The sequence below is a fragment of the Plodia interpunctella genome, chromosome 9, assembly GCF_027563975.2.
Source record: "Plodia interpunctella isolate USDA-ARS_2022_Savannah chromosome 9, ilPloInte3.2, whole genome shotgun sequence".
Classification (NCBI taxonomy): Eukaryota; Metazoa; Arthropoda; class Insecta; order Lepidoptera; family Pyralidae; genus Plodia; species Plodia interpunctella.
This window is the reverse complement of record NC_071302.1, coordinates 4,344,499-4,367,531: the sequence shown is the minus strand read 5'-3', so window position 1 is coordinate 4,367,531 and position 23,033 is coordinate 4,344,499. Positions and strand designations below refer to the sequence as shown.

The 23,033-nt window shown below is 32.9% G+C and overlaps 1 protein-coding gene across 1 annotated transcript; it reads left to right on the top strand.

The window, feature by feature from the left end:
• Positions 1 to 1,416: 1,416 nt before the first annotated feature.
• LOC128672493 (protein toll-like) lies at positions 1,417 to 13,297 on the top strand. The gene is made up of 6 exons (XM_053749686.2): positions 1,417 to 1,615; positions 8,930 to 9,200; positions 9,394 to 10,435; positions 10,738 to 11,056; positions 11,309 to 11,467; positions 11,547 to 13,297. Exons 2-6 carry the CDS (start codon positions 9,062 to 9,064, stop codon positions 12,324 to 12,326), a joined length of 2,439 nt encoding a protein of 812 aa, XP_053605661.1. The 5' UTR covers positions 1,417 to 1,615; positions 8,930 to 9,061; the 3' UTR covers positions 12,327 to 13,297.
• The last annotated feature ends 9,736 nt before the right edge of the window (positions 13,298 to 23,033 follow it).

The window sequence follows — 23,033 nt, the reverse complement described above, 5'->3', positions numbered from 1 at the left end:
TTTCTTTGTTCTTGTACGTAGTCTCCGTTTGCATGTGTTTTGAATTGTTAGAGTTAAATTTAAGGAAGGTCTTGTCTTCACTGATTCATTGAATAAAATATTTAAGTTTAATCAAAGGCTGTAAATAATATTAGTCTTTGATTAAAAGAAATAACTTTGAATAAAATAAATATGAGGCAGAAAATTGATATCTATATTATGGTCTAGTTCGGGACGAACTCAAAAAAATGTGATTTGAAGTAATGGTTCTAGACAACTACACAACCTTTTAGATTATAGGAGGATGACCATGCCAATGACCTGACTACTAAGTATACCGAAGGCTGAGAAAAAGTAGGAAAGCCTAATCTAGGTTTCAAATCGGAAAAACCCTGAAATGAGACAAAACGATTAGGTAATGTGTTAACTTGCTAATATTTTATCCAATTATATGTACAACACTGTCTTAATATATAAGTGAAATTAAATGGTGTAGGGGCTATGTGTAAAGTGATTAGATAGCATAAAAACCTAGTCGACAAGTCTTCATTTAGTCGCCATATTTCGTGCAGTCATTGCGCACGACAATAAACGCACCGTAAAGTTATATCCAGTATTTAATTGAGCTCCCAGTTAGTATAGCATACGCACACTAAACACTATAGTGGATAATAAAATGTTAACCAAATAGCAAAAGTCGATAATTTGCATGTAACAAATTTTAATTCGACATTTGCATAAGAGGCGACGTGCTTTCTGTTACCCACTCTAATATAACCTGTAACATTTCGTATCTCCATGTTGCGATCCTCATCTGAACCACAAAGTCATAAAGAATTGTCTGATATAAAAATAGCCAGGCCAAATCCGCTGGGACCATAACCATGTATTTAGTTTTGATTTTATTGTTTTCAGATCAGTTTATGGCATAACAATCAAATTATTGTCGTCATTCATAAAACTGTTGTTTATGTGTTGTGATTTTATGACGCGGGTTATTATAGGAAAACTATTGTTAAAAGACTAGCTAGCTTTTTCAAATTAAAAAGATTTAGTTAACAATGTATTTGGATAAAATTATGTACTTAATAAAATTAATTTATTTTTGAAGTATTATTCAGGAATGACAAGTTACATGATTAATGTCAAAACGAGTATTTACTTCTCAGGGTGGGTTACACCAATCAACTGTGATGTTAACTTTAACCTGCGCGCCGCGCTGCTGTCGTTATTATAGTAAAGTATATTATCCTCATATTAGTACAGTACTGTAAATTTGAAGTCCGGAACATATACCGGCATAATTTGAGTAGCGCAATTAGTGCGACCGAAAATGAGCCAGTTCTACTGGACTTAAATAACTTTGCTCTGTTCGGCTTTTTCCGTCGATTTGTCGAATAAACCCGAATCCTCTATGTAGACTCGTTCGTAGACAGTGCCGTAGCGGCAGTCGCTCGTAGCTGTCGTAGAGCGTTGGCGTAGCGCATTCTACGATTTTCAATCGCGTTTAGTTACATTGGAACTATAGGTACTATACCGAGAGAGAAATTTCATCTAAATAGTACATAATTATATAATAGTACATAAGTGATTTTGATAGATATTGTTACGTGAATTTGGATGTACTCCGTAACAGGTAAGTGTAGTATGAAAAAATGACAAATGTGTGTATTGGTTTTCCAATATGTGGCAGAATATATTGCAATCATAAATGTCGCTGTTTGCAGGCAAGATTCAGTTATCAGTGTATATTTTTAAATTATTGTTAAAACTTTTAAGTAATACAGAGGAAACTGAACTGATCAAAAATATTTTTTGTGCGCTTATATAAATATTTTTAATGCGTTTATCATTATGTTTTGATTCAAATTACCTATTTATTTTGGGTAATTAATAATTAGTTTATTTGATACGTTTAGATATGTAATTGTATATTGTAGTGATTTTAATTATTAAAATATTTTCATTAAAAATCCATCACTACAGACTTTTACAAAATTTTGATATGTGATCCGTGGGCTTTAAGATTGAGACAGCTGATTGTGTGGATAAAATTTCACCTAATACATTAGGATATATCATTTTTGTTTGCCAAAATGCAATTCTGAATATATTTACCTAATAAGTGAAGTAATTTTTAGGTTTAGACAATAGTATTCATTACTTGGAACGACATCATTTAGCATCTCTTTTAATACCTAAAATAAATTCGTAAAATATCAATGCATGGCTTCGTGTTAATTTTTTACTTATAGCAAGGAATATTTTTTAGAAATCTATATTACTAACTGGACCCCGGGACTTCGTTCACGTGTGGATAAAAATTACTCTATTATTCAATGTTATATTCTACCCGTGTTATAAATTTCATAACAATCCGTCCAGTAGAGTTAGCATGAAAGACATATACACACATACATCTTAACATACTTTCGCATTTATAATATTAATATGATGGAAATACATATTATAGATACGTTGAATATAAACGATTTTCTTATTTGTATAATAATTTCACGAATTCCCTCTATAGATAAACAAGCTATTGTGAGATCGTAGGCCCCTAGGGTCATATTCAGTCGGTGAGTACTTCAATTAATTAATTAGGGCTTTTGAAAACGCCTGCGACAGACGCCGTGTTTTCTCAGTAATTTGCAGTAGAGGTTTTTGTGATACGTATACACATGGGGTGTATACCTAGCTACTTAAAGAGTTTTATAACTCTCGGTGTCAGACCAACGTCAAGATTTAAATAAAGATTTTTATTCAGTCGTAAATGTCGGATGTCTTTGTGATGTGATTATTTTATCAGTCCCAGACAATTTTACCACTAAATACAGTTGTGATATATCTTAGGGTTTGTTGCCCTAGTCAACTTTGGCATTGACTTTAACCTGCGCGCCGCCGACAATTTAAACAAATTACGTACTTTTTTTCCGGGCAGGTTAAAGTTGAGTGGTGTAACCCACTGTTAATATATCTAGACTGAATTGATAAACACGTTAACATTTTTATTTTGAAATAAACCTAACATCAATATGTTAGCTTTATTTCAAAAGAAAAATATTGGTTTTTGGATGGTTTAAAATATACTTCTATATATGGAACCGACTCACTCTCAGATGTCACTTTGAATTATTTATAGAATGTCGAATGTTTACTTGCTGTGTTTATTTGATTTTGACGTGTCTGTAAAATGAAGATTAAGTAGACTTGTTTATTTTCAACATTTTTGTTGATATACCTACGTCATCTTGTCAGCATTAGTATTTATAACAATAATCGATAAATATTATGTTAATGTCTTCAAAAGTAAAATTGATCTGTACTGTACAATGCTTCTATTGACTTAAATAAGCGTCATCTAAATCACGCTATGCGTTTATTTAAAAAACAGCATTAGTTTATACATACGCCATTAGGTTTTTTAACTTCTTTTTTATTTACGCAAACGTACAAAAATCGACAAGGGTGTTTCCATGGAAACCCAAAATAAAGGCAAAATTAATTCAGCGTTCGTCACTTCGGCGTATCGGCGACGACGTTAATCGATTAAACGATGACTTTCAACAAAAAATCGGTATCTCGACAAGTCGCCAGCATCGATTCGCCCCTACTTTTGTTTGCATAACAAAAAAACCGCTTATAACGCTCTGAGCATTAATTTCAAGCGTCGACCTCATGTGGCAATTTGTAGAATTATTTTTATACTGATACAGTATCACGACTTCATCCTTTACGAGGTAGACAGAGCCAAGTGTTGCGAAACTTGAATGGCATGTTTAGCTTTATTTTGAGAATGAGGATTTAGTGGGATTGAGATTGTATAGTGTCAGTTTACTAGCCCATCGCCTATGAGAAGAATCTCAAGTTTATAACCATTGTTTGATTTTTGTAAATACTTTTTTAGTTTATTAAGTACCTTATACTTAGTGCAACGAGATAAGAGTCGGAAGAAGCTATTACTTTATTGGACTTGACACTCCAGTTATTAATATCGTCATAAAAACACAGCACAGATATAAGCAACCAGTACTACACCATCTAACGCAGTTAGTAAAAAAAATCTAGTCTCTTTTTAATATATGTATGTTCCTGATTACATTTACGGATGTAACTCCTCAAAGCCCAGGTTCCTAATGCACAACACGGACTGTGATAGGTCTTATACATGATGACAAAACTTACCTATGACTGACTACTTAATTTTGTGGTTCGTCAATTGTTTCAGTCCGGGGCCGTGGTCCATTCCCATTATTACGCCGGATCTAAAACAATCTCGTTGTTTTTGTTTAAGCAAGAAATTTTATTACACCCTGAGGACAAGATATAACGGTCCCTCAGTAAAGCTAACACCGTAATAATTAATGCTAGGAGTGACAGAGCAAACAGACCTTTGTTTAGATGCTTTGCTGTCTTATACTCCTAAATAAACAACTACAATTTTCAGGCCCCTACCAAAGTGTTCAACGTGAAGTTCGTATGCAACACCTGTGAAAGCAAAAAAATATGGAGATTGTAGAATCACAATCAAATTGGAGCGTAGCGCAAAAATTTCATAAAATGCATTTAACTGTTTTAATTTAGTTATAAATTTATTTCATATAATCCAGGCCACGTATAGCCCGTAAGCCAAGCAAATTAAAATAAATTGGATATTTGACTGGACAAAAAATAAAACAAACTTTGTACGCGCCTCGTTTTTGCAGCTTTCTTTGTATGTGTTTTTTGTGCAATAAAGAGTTTACAAGCCAACATGTTTATTTATTAGTTTACAAAACACTTTAATCAATTAATTTTAGCAATTAGTATATGCTATAATTTTATTAGCTATAGTAATTTTTGGGTCCAAACCTGTGACGTGACCTTTTGCATTGTTGTAATTTGCCAATTTTAAAGGTCTCTCTTTCCGTAATTTCTTTATTTTCTGGTGTACTTAAGCTTTAAATCTGATGGCTTACAAGTTAGCAACTTCAGTTTAATGCTATGTAGGTAGTATGGAGCAAATTTGGTGGAAGTGAAGCATAACGTTAGTTGCGGAAAGTTGTGTTCAAATAGTTGCAAGTTTATGTTAGTAAATACCCAATGATTTAACTATAATGTTTTAGGAATATCTACATCGTAATGATAACAGAAAATACAAAAAAGGAGATAAATATTAAATGTAAATAAGAGCAAAGTAATTCAAAGTGTATCATGGCATGATTTCTAATGATTATTTCTAAGACTGTCAATAAATTAGTAGAGTACACTTTTAATTACATTGTATGTTTTGTTTTGCTGTCCGCGAACAGTTTGCCAAACTTTGGCGGATTCGATATACATTGCTGGTTTTTCATTGCAGTAAATAAAAGCATTCATACAAACTATGCAATATTCATTCATTCGCGTCGGCACCTGCCCGGTAATGTTGAGCAGGAATTACAATTATAAATTGCATCAAATCAAAGGCAGAAACCAATTAAAAGAACCTAGACACACGAATGGCAAGCCGCCGCAGCGGTTTGCAATTGGTGCGATGCCAACGTCTGAAAGAGGCGTGCATCCGGCCCTCTCACTCACTGGCAAAATGCTTACCACGTCTTATTTATTTTAATACTACTTGTCTCACTTTTATTTTGTTTTGATAAAATTTATGTTTGTTTATATTCATTTTGTCAGAAGTTTATTAAATAGTATTTTAAGCTCAACTACAAAGAAAGTAAACTAGGTTTACTTTCTTGTAGTTGAGCATAAAATACTATTAAATTCCATTAAAATTTAGACCGAAAAATGTGCTGAACTATATAAAAATTCAACCGATGAAACATTGTCTAAGCTAGAAAAAGTTTACACAATATAAAGTTTTCTAGAACGTACCTTACGTTTTAGACTACTTATTATGTAAGGTTGTAATTAAACAAGAACTAGAACATATTATTTTCAGGTGCAAAGATCTCTAACCGACTAGGTCGGAAATGCAGGGTATGCTAGATGATTGCCATAATACATACGTGCGACTGTGGTTGCTCCCGCAATCAATGACGCATTTGCTCGCTATCCAGATAGCCCAAATACCTGTACTAAGGCAGAGTTGTTAGCAACTTCTGGTGAAGCCATTATTAAATTGGCTCAGTTCTAACAAAGAAATATTAAGTACCTAAATGGTTTAACGTTTATAGATTTGCCATCAACACGTAAAAAAGTATAATTTAATTATACCTAACTAAAATAGAACCAAACGAACTTATTTAAAATTCTTCCATGATATCTTATCATGTGTCAGATATCTTATCATGTGAGGTATCATGCCAATAACGGAAAAGTCATGCAACATTTTTTTAATTATTCATCATAGTTAATAATTTCCAGTCAAAATAAATTATCACACTAGGTTTCTATGCTGGACTGGAAATGGTGGAAATGGTTGGAGTAAAGGTCATCGCTCTTTAATCCAAATAAGAAACAAACAAACCGTTACGATAACAAATCGTGAACACTCGTCAATGGTCATTACCATAAGCCATTAGTCAAAATCTCGCTCGCTCTAGGAACGCAATTTCTAAATTCGTATTTAATATTCAGGCCAGTTATTTTCTACTTTAGATCTGGAGATGAGATATTGGGTCAGTAAGAGTTTCTTGTTATCTACGCTGTGGTGCAGATATATTTTAGTTTTGTCCTTATAAGTTCATGTAATACCACATGCGATTTTCCTTAATTTGTCATTTTCTTTAACGCTTTCCTCACCTTGTTAATGCCATCAAAATCCTTGATTCTCAAATTTTTCTAAAGGGTCATTTTTGTTGATTCCTTATATTTTCTTTGACTTGTCAATTATTGTCAATATACACACAGTTGTGTACGTTATTATACCACTCAATTCACTGATTACCTACTTCAACTATGAAAAGTACTACTAATAAATTACAATACATTACAATACATACATTTACTAAATTACCTAGAAAATTACTTACTGTGAATATTATAGATGGCGTCTAAAGAACCGACACACAAATACTGAATAATTGATGAGAAATTTATTTACAAAATATCGCTTCCTACATACGGTAATAGTGCTTAATACATAACTAGTCGTATGCATTTTTGTAAAGAAATTAAAACAATTAGGGAGAGTTGCACCATCCAATTTTACATTGCTTTTGACTGGCGTGCCGCTGACGTTTAGACAATATGGCGTGCTTTGCGTTTTTCTTTGCACGTCAAAGTTAACCTGCACGAAATTCAAAGAAAGTCATTTTTGTTTAAACGTCAGAGGCGCGCTAGTTAAAGTCAGCATCATAGTTGGCTAGTACACTAGCCACCCTTAGTTACTATCTAGCTACTTTTATTCCCATGGCAACAGTACAATTTTACAGTTATAACCTACTCCGTACTACGAACCATATATATTATGTAAGTTTCAGAAGATTGGTTGCGTAGACTCTCAAGACGTATCGAATAAAACTTACTCTCAAATTTATACTAGTTACTGTACGGGGTTTTACTCTATTAGGAATCCTTCGCAAAAGTCGTCTAGCGTCAACAAGTGAGAAAATGAATATTTTAAGTGGATATGTGCCTCAATTCAATAGACTAAGGCGAGTTAGAATAATGGCAGCACTTTTAAAAAACATGTCCCCAGACCAGAGTCAAAATTAACTTAATCCAGCACTGTGACATTTTAAAAGACATAAAGGGATGTATGTCTCCTATACAGAAATAAATTATGAGAATGCAGTAGTTTGTGGGAGATGAAATTGAAAATAACATTTTCACCTGCCAATTTATATTTGTCGGGTAATCATGTACGTCTGTCGTGAAAAATAACATGAAACGAGCAAATGATGACCCAGCATAGATCTCTAGAGACAAGCATTAGGAGAGTCAAAACCAAGTACATATAGAATAAGGCTGTAAGGAAAAGGAACTCAATTTTAATTTTTTAAATTCTTACTGTGAAAAGTTGAGTTGTGAGTTGACAAATATGTACTTATATCAGAATTACGTTCGCCAAGATGTTGACTTGTACAGACAATGATTGTTAATAATTTATTTGAAGTCAATTCAATATATACTATATTATACGCTTCCTTTTGTTTTGACAACAACGTAGAAAATGCAAAAAGCTACTGTATAACTTAGTACAAAAATCCATAGAAAGAAAGCCAGGGGGTTACTTGAAGAATCTAATTAGCTTGGCACTGATTATCAGATTAGAAACCCTCATTACGTTAATCCCACTGCGCCAATTCTTGCGATAACAGATAAAATGTCAACTTGGCGGTTTCCACGGCCGTGCGCCAAGCTCCGTCCACTGCGGGATTTATTGAACAAATGAATGGTCCTGCTATAAATCTCGCCGTTTAGATCTCGGCTATAAATAAATATAGCCTCATAAAGGTATAGGTAGCCTGCAGCTAACATTCTAATATAATCATAAACTTTATAACTGAAATAAACAATGGCAAAAAATGTGATCGACTGAAAACGTGACTTGGGATGATACATAACGACAAGTGTGAATGATAATACGATTTTATTGCCATTTGCAATTCGCGATTCGCTTTGTTTTGTTATTTATAAGAAGTTATTTTTTAGTTTCATATCGACTGGTCAAACTAAATAAATAATTCTATTAATTGTTAAGATATTCACATCCAATATCCGCAAGTATTTAACTAATGTCCCCCATAATGCCACATATCAATTCCAGTATTTATCATTACCGAACAATGGTATCGGAATTGGAAATTTCAATAATATGAAAATACCCGCGTTCGCCCGACCGAGATAACTGGCTATAGATTCGGCAGTTCCATTATATTTGCCGTCGCAGCAATTTATCTCGCTGCGCATTTTTGTCGATCTGTTTGTAAATAATGAAGAGAGAATCAATCTCTGTACTCAAATTAATAACGTGCCTGACACAACACTTTGGGATTTCATAAATTAATTATGTCTACAGGTCTGATGAATGAAGATGATCACGAAATTGAAGAGGAAGATTAGAAAAGGAGCATTTTTGATAGAAATAGAAGTGATAAATACGACAGAAGTGAAGTAAATTTTGGAGAGGACAAATGTAATAGAATTAACGATGCGTTTCGAATTAGTGTGCGTGCTGACCGCGGCGTTGGCGCTGCAGATAATTGGGGCCTCGACGCTGATGTGTCCGAGTGACCCTAACTGCGTTTGCGGCGGCACGCTCGCTGTCGAACTCAATTGCAACATCGACGGTGAGTGCACTTAAATATTCACGTTTTCAAACTGCCTTTTACAGCTCAGTGAAATGCATGTCTGAATTTGTAGCACGCTCCAGCGTTAAATGAAAAAATGAAAAAGTTTGCCATCACTGCGAAAATTGCAGCGGTGCCCTGTCAAACATTTTATTTGGATTAAAAAGAAAATGTATAATTCGATTTGTTTCAGGTCGTATAGTAAAAATAAATCTACTACCTAATACATACTTAAACATAAAATGTGAGAATTCCACAAGTCTTGACTATAATAAATTACCTAAATGTGCCAACGATATGAATACATTTAAATCAGTCAGTTTCAAAGACTGCCCATTACCGACATCTTCATTCAAAGATGTCTTAAACAGTTTAGGAGTTTCCAAGACGATGGCACTGATATTCCAGAATGCAAAGAATTTGTCTGGATACTTGGACAGAAGACATTTTGCAGGATTACAGGACTTGACTAAATTATTGCTATCAGTGAATGGAATCACACGATTACCAGATAACCTATTCATGGATATCAATAGGTTAACTTGGTTAAATATAAGATCAAACAGTATAAATCTTTCCGAAGAACTATTCAAGCCTCTTGAGAAACTAGAGACATTAGAAATAAGTCACAATCACATGACCAACATTTCTTCAAATTTGTTTTCCCACTTAACTTTATTGAGGAAACTCTCGTTGTGGCAGAGCAATGTAACTTGGTTCTCTGAAGACTTTTTCACTGGAGTCGACGTTCTTGAAGAGTTAGATTTGAGTTCTAATGGTCTTAACGAACTTCCGTGGTCGATATTCAAGCCTCTGAAGAAATTGAAGAAACTGACATTATTATCGAATAAGTTCTCAGCGTTGCCACAAAATTTGTTCAAATACAATGATGAGTTGGAAACAGTCGTTATTCTGAACAACGACGTAAAACTTAAGGAACTCCCTAAATACTTGTTCGGGAACTTGAAGAATTTGAAACAGATATATATTCAGAGGTGTGGCCTGGAAATATTACCATACGACGTTTTTGCGAATTCTCCCGATCTCACTAACATATCGTTATCTTATAATGATATTACAACTTTGCCCGAATCAGTTTTTAATGATCAAATTAATTTATTGGAACTAGATTTGAGTCACAATAATCTGAAGGATTTGGAGCCAAAGATATTTTCATCTCTCGTTCGTCTAGAAAAGCTCGATTTACATCACAACTCTTTGGTTGAAATCTCTGGGTAAGAAATTAATAACATCTATGGTGTGAATATAATAACAATAGTAGCAGCTACAATAGGTTTGACTGGTGGAGAATACCTTCTGGCTTTAAGGCTATTGTTAACTGTTAAGTTGTGCAGTTTACAATTTTATTATTATAAAATGATAAAGAAGTAAATATAAACGTAAATTTGTAATATTTATTTGGTTTATTAAAATGAATTTGATTATTATCAATACTACATTGAATGCTATGAGTAAATTAATTAAAATATTTAAGAAAACTCTGAAAGTCATCATAAATTAATATTTAACATTGCAGGTATACATTTTCGTCTCTGCTGAGTCTGATACACCTCAATATGGAGAACAATAAATTGACGACAATTTCTGACCTCTTATTCAGCAATAACAGACAAAAAATGTCAATATCGCTGGCTTATAATAGATTGACCTTCGAAAAGACAAAAATAATAAACAACATGACAAGGATTACAAAAAGAATATCTCCATTTGCGCACACCTACAATTTAAGACTACTGAATTTGAGTCGCAACAACTTTGAAGTTATTTTTGATGAATGGTGGTTAAATGGTCATGACATATTAGATATTAGCCATAATAAAATTGAAGTACTTTGGGTAAGACTCATAATTTTGATATTATCAAATAAGAATGTATTATCAACGCGTCACATCGAGACAACTGGTGATTTTCTTAGCTCAGCGTATAAGTCTAGCAGTACAGCGAGGAACTGCTGCCAGCATTCTGAACATTGTCTCGGTGTGGCGCTTTTGAGGTGGTTTTTTTATTTGTAATTTTTATGTCATTTTAATTTTGATTAAAAAAAAAGAATGTATTACTTAAGTACTAATGTTGATTTTTTCTTTTAGGATAACGATAAATCTACACTTAATATAAAACCTGGAAAAAGTTACGAAGATGTTCTCAAAAGACCTTTGAAAGAAATATGGATTTCTCACAACCCATTGAACTGTGAATGTAAAAACTTTTACTTCATTGATTTTCTAGAAGAACATTCAAAAATTAAGGTATAATTACGTTTTTAATATCTTTCGCAATATCTTTTCTTTATTAAAGAAACTTACTGATTCAAATATTTATTTCCAGATTCCTGATTTGTCATCATTCAAGTGCCCTATATGGACCAGAGAATCATGTTACATGAGATATATTATTTTCATCTCCTTAATATTGATTTTAGTGTCTCTTTATATAGTTATGATAATATTATTCGTATTCTATAGAAAACAAGTGAACTCGATGGTAAAGAGGAAACTACGAGACAGGAAAAGCAAGAACGGAGTGCCATTCCATAAAACTCATAAAGACAAATCCCGCAATATTATTGTGAGATACTGTGATGACGACGAAGAGTTCGTTCTGAAAGAAGTTGTTCCCGGGTTAAGGTGTCATAACTTGAAGCTGTTTATGAAACCAGTGAGTAATGATAAACAGAACTTAGTGAAGAGCCTAGCGCGATGTGTTAAAGATTCACGTAGATACACAACTCTTGTTGTGTTTTCCCCAAACTACTTAATGTCAACTTACAGTCACGTGAACATAAAGAAAATTCATGGTGAAATGTTAAAAGCGGAAAATACTGTTTACATTTTCGTCGATATCGGCCTCGAAAATTCGATATACGCATTCTTGAAGGAGCAAAGGGATGAGAACACGTCAGTTTTGTGGAGTGAGGTGGATTTTTGGAACAAAATTCTGGGCATGCTGTCTGTCGATCGCAAGAAAAGGGTCACCGCGGTCAGCATAAAGGATGACGTGAAAATGCCAAGAAAATTTAAGAAACTACCGGGAAATATTTCTTTTTCCAAATTACCTGACTGGTCAACTTTTTACAATGTAAACCCATTCTCTCACAGTCACGTTTAGTTACATTGTACGATAATTTAGTGAGGTAAAGACTGACTCCATCACAATCAATAGTAAATCTCACATGTAACAAAGGTTTCGCGTTTTCAGATCTGATGTTCTAATATTGGTTTTCGTATCCTACATGGCTTTGAACACAGGCTCCAAAATCTTACATGCAGACATAGGTAATGCTGCAAAAAATATACTTTTGGGAATTCATAAATAAAAATCCGACTCGATATAAATCCGACTCGATATAAATAAAATATTGGAGAAAAAGAAGATTTTTAATATTAAATTCCCAGAGGTGTGTCGCAATAGTAATATCTCGGATATAATACTTATTTTATGACGTTATTAATATTGTGAATTAATTTTGGATTTTACTCACTTTTCGGTTTAAGCATAATAATTGTATATTGTTAATCTATCATCAGAGAACGCCCAGTTACATTAATGGGCGTAACGACCAGAAAATCAAGTTACGTTTCATTTTGAAGACTTTATGACCGGCTGCTTGCCTGACGTCAATCTTGTTGATGATGAATGATAAAAATGTAAATAAATATGAAATCGGATAACGCAAAATCATTTAAGTTTTAAAATATTAATAAATTAATTTTATTTACAATCTTTACGTTTTAGCTATAACTGTTAAGTATTTGGATCGATTACTTGTGTAAAATTTTTACCTAAATATGTAAAGTCAGCAATTAAGTATATTGTATTGTTTGTAAAAGTAGATTAAACCATAAGTCATTTATTGTTCAGTGGGTAAACCTGCATTTAATTTTACTCAATATTGAGCTTCAAAGAAGTGAGTAAATGAAGTGACGAATGTAATCGATATTCATGTAATCTCTTTCTTTTGTTTAATTGTAAATAATTACTATTATATTATAATTAAAAATACCATTTACGTTTCATGGAAACTGCATGTTATTAAGAATTGTAAGCTACAGCTTATAATAAAACGTATACTTTATAAAGTCAGTTGTCTTATTTTTTTAATACGCCCAAATAGACCACATACATAATAATATAACTTTTTTTAAATCCAGCCAACCAGCTATAATATTCTACTTGGACTTGCCCATCGTCAGGCAATCGATCAAGATGTTCGATTCTCATACAATCGAAGTCATTAATTTTCTCCATTTTTTTTCGAAGATTTTACATAAGCAAATTCACAAACGAAAATCGAATTTTTCAACGGTCATATTTTGTGAATGGAGGAACAGTTGTGTAGACCATCAGAAAAAAGTTGGATACATTTGATCGTGAACTTCGATTGCGTAAGAATCGTGCCCCTGACCAGAAGGCAACAATTTGGTCACATTTTGTCTTTCTGACAAATATTACCAAGCTTGAATCGAAAGTAGACATTTTCCCCGTGGACCAGTTTCTGAGCAGTCAAAATTGTCCAATGAATCTATTTTACCTAATTAAGTAATGGATAAAAGAAATTGTATTATTATACTATTTAGCAATGACAGGTAATAGCATTACATGCTTCAAATATTTTGCTCACAGATCTACTCATTAAATAGTTTTATTTATAGAGTAGGTCTGTGAGCAAAATCCTATTTCATACTGTGCAAAACGAGGCAATTTTTTTTATTATTCTTTAAAGTTTAAATATATCCACTAAAGTTTTTGATACCTATATATACATTTAGCACCGACCGACACCGGCATCGACTAAACAACCTCTATATTTAGTTTTTTAATAACTTCGTATGACCAAAACCTTCGAACTTGTGCCAAATAAAAAAAAATATTTGCCGACCCTGTCAAATGGAAATTCAGGCGGTGAATAAAATGTGCCACGCGAATTTTGTAACTCGACTTGATTTTTTGGACCATCCAATACGATTTTGATTTTGTCGGTTGAAATATTTATTTTCGGATTTACTCAATAGATAAAATGAATACAACTTTTTGAACGTAACTTTTGGCCAGGTATTTGTTAAAATTACGTCAAATTCACATGTAGAATGTCCAATTCAATATATTGCATAATTGTGACTCCTTGAATCAATTTCGTTGAAAAACTCCCTCTTTCGAAAATCAATTCGATCGAAAAACAAAACATATTTTCAAAACATCTGAACTAAATTCTATCAGGTGATATGATAGCACCCGTGCATTTCTTCAGAAATACAAACCGATTTAGAAAAAAATAAACTTGTCTGAGAAATTTAAATTTGTAAGGTAACTAATAATTATCTAGGTTAAACTAAACTAAGTACAAAGTAAAAGAAAACTAGCGCATTTGCAAAGAGGCAATCACCTTTGTATTTGTGTACATCATCATCATCTTATTCGTCTCACTCTCGACAAAGTGGTCGTGGTCAACATGTTTTTTGATTCTGGGAGGCTGGTGTAGTTCGCCGTACGATGTCCCGCCATCTCTGCCTGCTCGTAGTCATCCTGGCGCACTCGTGTATAGGTTTGCCCAACAGCGATTTCACTTGGTCAGTATTTATGTACACAACGCAATACATTACATAACGCAAGAAACATTTACAAACAAGCAGAATAAAACCGTCAATGGATTTAGACCAAAAGCAACATAAATATCATGAAACTATTGATTAATGTAAATAAAGTGAAGACGAAAAAAAAGGTTTAGCTCACAATCAAAACCGTTCTACTAAATTCAAACTCACAACCTATGAAAAAAAAAAAAAAACAAAAATAAATTAAAATTGTAGATATATTACAAAATAGTTCGAACTACTTCGGTACTCTCTTAATTTTGCAGTGTAATTTTACCCCAAGGTAGAGGGTGGCCCGCATTATTTATTTGTCCAACTACCTGTCTGTCTACCCGCACTCCGTCTGACCACAAAAACCTTAATTAATTCTACATTATTCATGTATTAGATTTTAAGTATTTTAACTAATTATTACAAGCTTTTATTTAGTTTCACCTGTCCCGATGTTTGTCTGTCTGTATCTGAATTCCATCTATTTCCACTTGTTTTGCAGAGTTGAAATATTTCATTTTTAGATCGTGAATTCACACAACCCTTATCTCAATAGTAAATATATTATATTATCATAATCCACATTATAATACATACACTATCCATACATACATTTTAATGTCCTCACTGCGTGGGGCATTGGTCTTTCTTAGGTATAATAATACCTTGGTCGCATGATCCACCTCGAAGGCTCTATGGTAATTGGTGGATTTAAAAAAATCGGGACTATACATTTTCGGCCACCTACCTAATGATCGATCATGTGAAAGTTACTTAACTGCCACTATAGCAGGCCGAGAGCGCAAACCATAGATTGCATACGCCATATATTTGCATTTAATTTTGCTGAAAGTGGAACACGCATTCGGCTCAGGCTATCTCAACTAAACAAGGTTAAGTAAATAAAACAAGATTAAATTATATAATTAATAACATTTAATAATAACAGAAATAAACCTCGTGGAAGTTTCCAAATTTACGAAAACCGATATTCGTTGAACATGTAGATTTATTGCAAGTAATTCGGTAACCCATTGCTCAATATGACAGGGAACATTAAATAATGCGAGGGTTGCTTTACGTAATGTATTCCATTACATACTACATGATTACGATATTGTATATAACAACCCTGTTTGGTAATCAATTTAGTTGTATAATATAAATGACTATATAACTTCTAAATATCGGCAAACGGTCGGGGTTAATTTTCACTTTCCTGCTTTTCTTCCGGCAAAGGCCTCTTAAAGATTTCCATTCATTTCTATCTCTTGCTCTGCGTATCCATGTTGGACCCACTATTCTCCTCAATCATCCTCCCACCTCTTATGCTGCCCACCTCAGTACATAGTCACATAGATACCAGTCAGTTATAATTTTTGTCAATGTTAACCTGACAATGAATGTTAACTGAGTTATCATTTTCGACAGGACAGAGAGGACAGAGAGAAATCTTCTCTCTCATCGTGTGTCCGGTCCATTCCCCATTTGAATTATATTATTTAATTTTATTAGGTCTTTTAGCTTCAATTATTCTTCTGTCGATTCCGTTTTGTCAAATTTATATCGTAAGAAAAGTTAAAATCTACTTTAGTTGAAAATGCTTTGTCTCGTTTCGTTCATATCACAACAAAGTTTCAACATAAAACAGGTTTTGGCTTTTTATGTTAAAGGGTTATTTGATTATTGAATTTTGTTTTGTGATTACAATTCCAGCATGGCAAAGAAAATCCAAGGGGAACAAAAACTCAATCATAAATAATATCTCCCGGCTGATATCCGAGCCGTCAATTTCAGATATTAAATCCGTCATTTCATAATGCTTCATATTAAACCGCTGATATAATAGAGTTTAAATTAGAAGATAGATTGCCGAGGGTCGTGAAGGAGACAGTATTGATTTTATCTATTAAAGTAACTTTTTCCATCTTAAATGCCAACTCATATTTTGTATAATACATTTGAAATTTCAAATGGTAAAATATTTGCTTATCTTATAATTTTCAAAAGCCACTGTTTTTACATATCATGGAAATGTTTGTTGTATGTTGTAAGTTGGTAAGGTAGTTCAAATAGGAAATATTGCGAAGTATAAGGTAATAATGTCTGCAATCGAAGAGAACATGGCAAACATTTTATACGCATGGCTTCTGTTCATGTTCTCAAATTGTTCAAGCTTAGAGTAACATGGAATAGAACAACTTCAAAAACGTGAAAAAGTAAGTAAATTTTCGACTTTCCATAATAAGGTCAAAACGATCAAGCTAATTTGTATAGAAGAAAAGTAATGTGGCATGTTATAGTTTATTCAAAGCAAGTTAAATTATTTTTGACAACCAAACACTTTGCTTTGGAGTCTATAAACTAACTGTTGATCAAATAAAATACAGAAATCTTAATTAACACTGTCCGATTTCATTGTAATACAGTGAGTAAAATAAGGTTCCCTAATACCTCGACAATGAAGAATACAGAATCCATTGTGATATTCCTTCTTTATTACATCATCTGGAATCAGAGTGGATAATATTCACGGCACGGCGTCTCTCGTCGAGTCCCACGGGCCTTGGCGAAATGAGATTCGTGCATGTATACGTCCCTTAACAGAGTCAGTCTAGTGCTCGAATTGTTTAATTTATGAAGAATATTTTAGAAATGACAATTGACAACATTTATACACTGTGAAATGAGTTTAGTTAGTAGAATATACAAGAAAGTGACCAGTGTAAAGTGTGGCGTGTGGTTCCGCCCTAAAATAGGACCACTCCATTTAGGCCTTCACAGGCACTTATTCACGTCATATTCTAAATGAAATGATATTTACCAAAGCTACAAACTACTAGCATTTCGGAACAACCACTGCTGAGAAGAAATGCTGAAAGAAACTCATTGAAACAGTGTTGGTCCCTATAATGCCAAGCTTACCATTTTTTAAATATAAATTTATGTATAATTTTTTTATCAGTAATATAACTATATATATATTAGCATCGAAAATTTAATTCTTATTTTCACATTTAAAAAAGTAATCAAAGTAATATAACTTTTAATCAAATAGTTTTATTGAAAAAGAAGAAATAACTGTAATATCTGCACTTATTAATCAGACGTCGAACGTGAATCATCTACCTCCAGGACTGCGCCAGACGTCAAGCTGTCAAAAGCAGGCGGTGTTGGGAAATCGACTCTCATTTCCTCTAATTAAATTGGGAAGGCATATCCGAATTTATCTTTAGTAAGTATTTGTTTGAACTCACGAATGGCAGAACGAAATTATTCGGACGGCTTGCGCCGGCAACTTTGAACGTGCGCAGAAAAACGCAAAGTACATTTTGCCAAAACGTCAGCGGCACACCTTTAAAGTCAAAGTCAAATTTGACGGTGCAACTCACCCAATGCTATGAATGATAAAACATATTATATATGATAAAACAAACATAACAAATATGGCTCGTTCATATAAATTTGTTCGAATTTCTTCCCGACATCAACTGAATAATTTATGTATCGATAAGATAGGGACTCGGGCAATATAACGCTTCATCTCTTAAATGTTTTACATGAACTGAGGATTTCATAAAATGTTAATATTGAAAATTTCTCAGTGAAAAAAATATATGGTACGTATTATACGGTACGTATCTTATTTCGAACCATTGGAATATACAGTGTGTCCCAATAGAGAAACCAATGATTCGACAATAATAAACGTGTTACTTTATGAAGTGGACGAACGAAAGGGCCATGGCTGTAAATAGAGAATGTGGGTACATTATAGGGACCAAAACTGTTTGAATGGGTCTCTTTCAGCATTTCTTCTCAGCAGTAGTCGTTTCGAGTTGATAGTAAGTAGCTCTTTGAGAAATTACTATATATTCTAAGGTCTAATTTTCAAATAAGTGCAAATTCACATGAAAAAAGAGAACACTGTATACAAACTAGCACAAAAAATAGACACAAAAGTTCTAGTCGATGTTAGAAAATGATTATTCAGTCCATACAGTATTACAAGCCTTTTTGCTAGATAGTCTATGTTTAGAGCATGACAACATGTGTAATTCGGTAGCTAGATGTGATGTGGTCAACTCGCCCGACTGCCAAATGGCATTACTCTGTTACGCTTCAAAGGAAAGGCTATGTATATGTATTTCGCTGTACATGTCGCATTTCATTTAGTTCGTGCATGTGAAGTGATAAGTAGAATATACGTATATGTAACCTAACTGTCATAGTCACAGATCAGACGTGAAGGATAAAAGATGTAGGTAACAACAAATGAAGTGGTGGTAGGACTAGTAGTAGTGACGTAAAATGAGCAAGTGAAAAAAAAAACAATTGCAAATTAAAGTAATAAAATCAACAAGAACTATTAAGATTTTATTCAAGTCGCCTAAATGCATCTGATATGTCTTTTGCAATGTTAAAAGTTAAATAAACATACAAAATTGAAACCTTTAAGTTTTGCAAAATTTCTAAAATCCATCTGAAATGTTCATTTAGTTTACTAATACAGCAAGGAACAAATCAAATTGGTAGATCAACCATAATAAAAACAAAAGTTATTTCCTCTCCACTCCACTCTAATCTATTGCGACAAAAAGCACAGTCAGTAAATAATATGCATGGCTAGCCGTCATGTAAAACTAGTTATTATTTCCTGTTGCAAGCGGGCAGTACAATCAACAGTAGTTACCGAAATTCATTTCAAACTAGCCTCTATTACTACGGCATAGAGGTCTGTTTAGGGTTATTTGATATGCAGTTGAGTGGACCTACAGTGGAGGGGCGGCGTCCGATCATTGAATATTTCATGAGCCGGCCCTGATCACCCGCATGCGGCCCTGTCTCAGCCTAATTGTGGATCGGTCGATCTTGACACTTGCAGGTCAAGCTATTTCACACCAATTTGTACAGTGACAGTATATTTTAAGGCCGCCAATAAAAGTATTGTAATAATAACTGATGATAGGTGAACTACATCTTAAATATGATGTAAATCAAATGACACTACTAGAAGGTGTGTGAAAATTTTCTTTGTCGTCACTTTCGCGTAAAATATTCGATTTTATTTTCTTGGACAATAAAAATATTATATTTATTACCTATTGCCACAAATAAACCTTGCACGTGTCTCAATTAAGGGGTATCTTACTACTGCTATAAACAATTTGAATAATTTAAACAAGTAAATTCAATTACAAACATCAAAAGTCACAAACAGCCAATTACTGGTATTATTCCACATTACAATAATTTGTCGTATGGTAGGTATTCCTGACTTTGATATTGATGTCTGTTGTCGAGACGGCTGTAATTCGTAAATTAGTATTCCCTTTGTGTACGCATAGCCCTGAAAGGGATCGCAAACACTCTGTCACTATCCAGACGCAACTCTGAATTGGGATTGACATGTTTTATAAAAATAACACCCGCACAAATAGCCGCTAGTCATTAATAAATATAAAAGTATGAACAACTTAATATATATGATTTACTCCGATTTCAAACATTAATTTTCTTCGTTATCATATCACTCGTATACATACAACTCAGATACTATTGTCTATCCAAAAGTGACTGATTGATTGCTCTGTTATTTATTTGTCACAGCATAGTAAGAATCAAGCAAAGAACATTCTATTGATTCAGTTAATCGGTTCTCGTGTTTGACTGATTTATTAATTATCATTACCGACATTATATAATACATTGTCTATACAACAGGAGAAAAATACATCAAAATTCACTGCGTGGTATAAAAGAAGAAAGCTTAGAAACAGAAACAAAGAGGGGAAGTTTTATACTATATCTAGTGATGAAAATTAAGGGATGTTATTTAGTACTTTTTTATAAAATGTCAACTTTGACCTAAACTGTAACGTGCGCGGAAAAACACAAAGTACGCCATTTTGTTTAAACGTCAGCGGCGTGCCAGTCAAAATCAATCTCAAAGTTGACAGGGCTACTCACCCTTAATGTAGTGCCTACTAATTGCATGCCCTTAATGTATACCTACGTTAATCAATAATCGCGTACCTGGAAAATTTGACTGAGAAACTTATTACTTTTCATACGATGTTTTTTACTTTAAGTTATTCTGGAAAAATCCCAATAGTTCCCTGTATTTCGCGCTTGATTAAATTCACAAATTTCCCTCGAGACGCGAGGCGCTCAGAAAAAGCGTGAAGGTGTCATGTTTAATATTAAGCACTATAGAGCTTAATATTTACTATTTTGTCGTCAAAAGGATCTTCTTATTCATTTACTAATAATATTACAAATGCAAAAGTTTGTGAAGATGTATGTGTGTGTATGTATATTTGTTTGTATAATCATTATTTATATAACAACATAAATATAACTTACCTCGCTAGCACATGTCTTACTTTGTTATTTTATGATTTTGAGTGTCATGGAATTTGGTTCGGGAAAAAAATATTGTAGTATAATTTACACCTATAAAAATATATGTTCCAGTCTTTATTTACATTTCATTGTTCTATACTAATATAACTAAGTATTATCCGTAACACCGTAGTAACATTAGAAACAATGATAAATTATAACAAAATAATGATCTATTTATATATTGAATTTGACAAGTTACTTTTCTATAAAATAGAATAATGAATTTAAACTAACACAACGTGAAAATAAAACATGGCTTGAAATCAAGAAGTTTTCGTCTATACGAAAAGTTTTAACATTTTGTCCTTCAGGCAAGCCGGTCACGAATTATTCATTTTGAAACAAAACGATCCAGAAAAGAGCCATAACTCAATTTGGCCCCTCCTCGTTATCCCCATCTTGTAATCTTAGGAAATTTAGTACATGGCCCATTATATGCACAAGAGGCAGGACAATGGTAGTCAAGTCGGCTTTATAGCTCCCAAAGTCATAATAAAGTATACTATTTACGATTACACTGATCAGTCAAGATATATATATATATATATAACTTTACAGTTATAATGGTTACGTTATTCGGCAGGGTTATGTCTAACTAAAGGGGTGTTTATAAGGAATTATTTTTACATATTCTAATTATAGTTATTCATAAGAGAAACCACAGTCCCCCATCTCCATGCAGCTCACAATGGTTTTTACATAGTACTAAAGAATTTGTTGTATTGACGTCAAGTTGATTGTGTCCAAGGAAATTATATATTTAGTGTGTTTTCACTAATATTTTAGGTAGACGTAAATACGTTTAGGCTTACGTTTAGGTAATAAAGGTACAGCCTACGACATATACAGGGAAGTGACCGAATAATTTGCTCATTTGTCAACGTCTTCACTTCACCGAGGAGAAAAATGATTCAGTGAATCTGTCAGGGTTTCCAGTCGCCGAATTAATTGAAATAAATTATCTGGTCCCCGTCAACGACTAAATCTTGGAGGAATAATCTGCGACAGCTCGTAATTACTCATATTTTATCTAATTAGTGCTAATTATAATAGACATAGGTAGGTTTACATTAATTAAGTAAGAGACGTGAAAATGTTACAAATTTTTGTAAGGCGAGAAATTGATTAAGAAGAATAATATTTTCTTGGGTTAAAATTTATTTGCTAACATATATGTATAATGTCAAAGTCTTGAAATATTAGTTTTGAGAAAGCAAGCCTTTCTTTTTTTATTTTAATAATGTGTATTTTTAATAAATGTAGTTTTAAAAGTATTATTATTAATAATTGTAGTTTTTAAAAGTGTAATTTTAATAAGTTGTAATAATGTGTAATTATGTTGTTAATGTATGTATACATCCAATGTACCAACCATTATATTATAAATATTTGCGATTTGTGTCTAGTTCGGTATGTAAAGCAAAATATATACTATGTTGATTCCAAAACCATTTCGAGATCTTAGCTTAATAAACTATATTTTACAATTAAAAGTCCAGAAAAACACCTGATTTAATATATTTTTAACATTAAAGAAAAAATATTTGACTTTTTATGACCACTAAAAGGTAGCCTGAATGCATTAATTTTCAAGTCCTGCCAAAAAGAAAAAGTCAATGTGTCAAAAACTGACACAAATAAAACAGAATGACATCTAATTTTTTATTTTAATATTGATTTGATCTTCAAACAAATGTCAATGTCATTCTCATTCCGCCTCCTTTGACTTTTTGAGGCAGTGAGGCTGTCACAAGTTTTGACTACTTTTCACGAATACGATTAATTTTTAAAAATTAAATAAAAAAATACCTATCTAGAGCGAATA

Bases quoted from the DNA above. Each gene is read 5' to 3' on its own strand.
- LOC128672493 (XM_053749686.2), top strand. From the start codon at position 9,062: ATGCGTTTCGAATTAGTGTGCGTGCTGACCGCGGCGTTGGCGCTGCAG. The intron at 9,201-9,393 runs GTGAGTGCACTT...GATTTGTTTCAG, and splicing joins ACTCAATTGCAACATCGACG to GTCGTATAGTAAAAATAAAT. The intron at 11,057-11,308 runs GTAAGACTCATA...TTTTTCTTTTAG, and splicing joins ATAAAATTGAAGTACTTTGG to GATAACGATAAATCTACACT.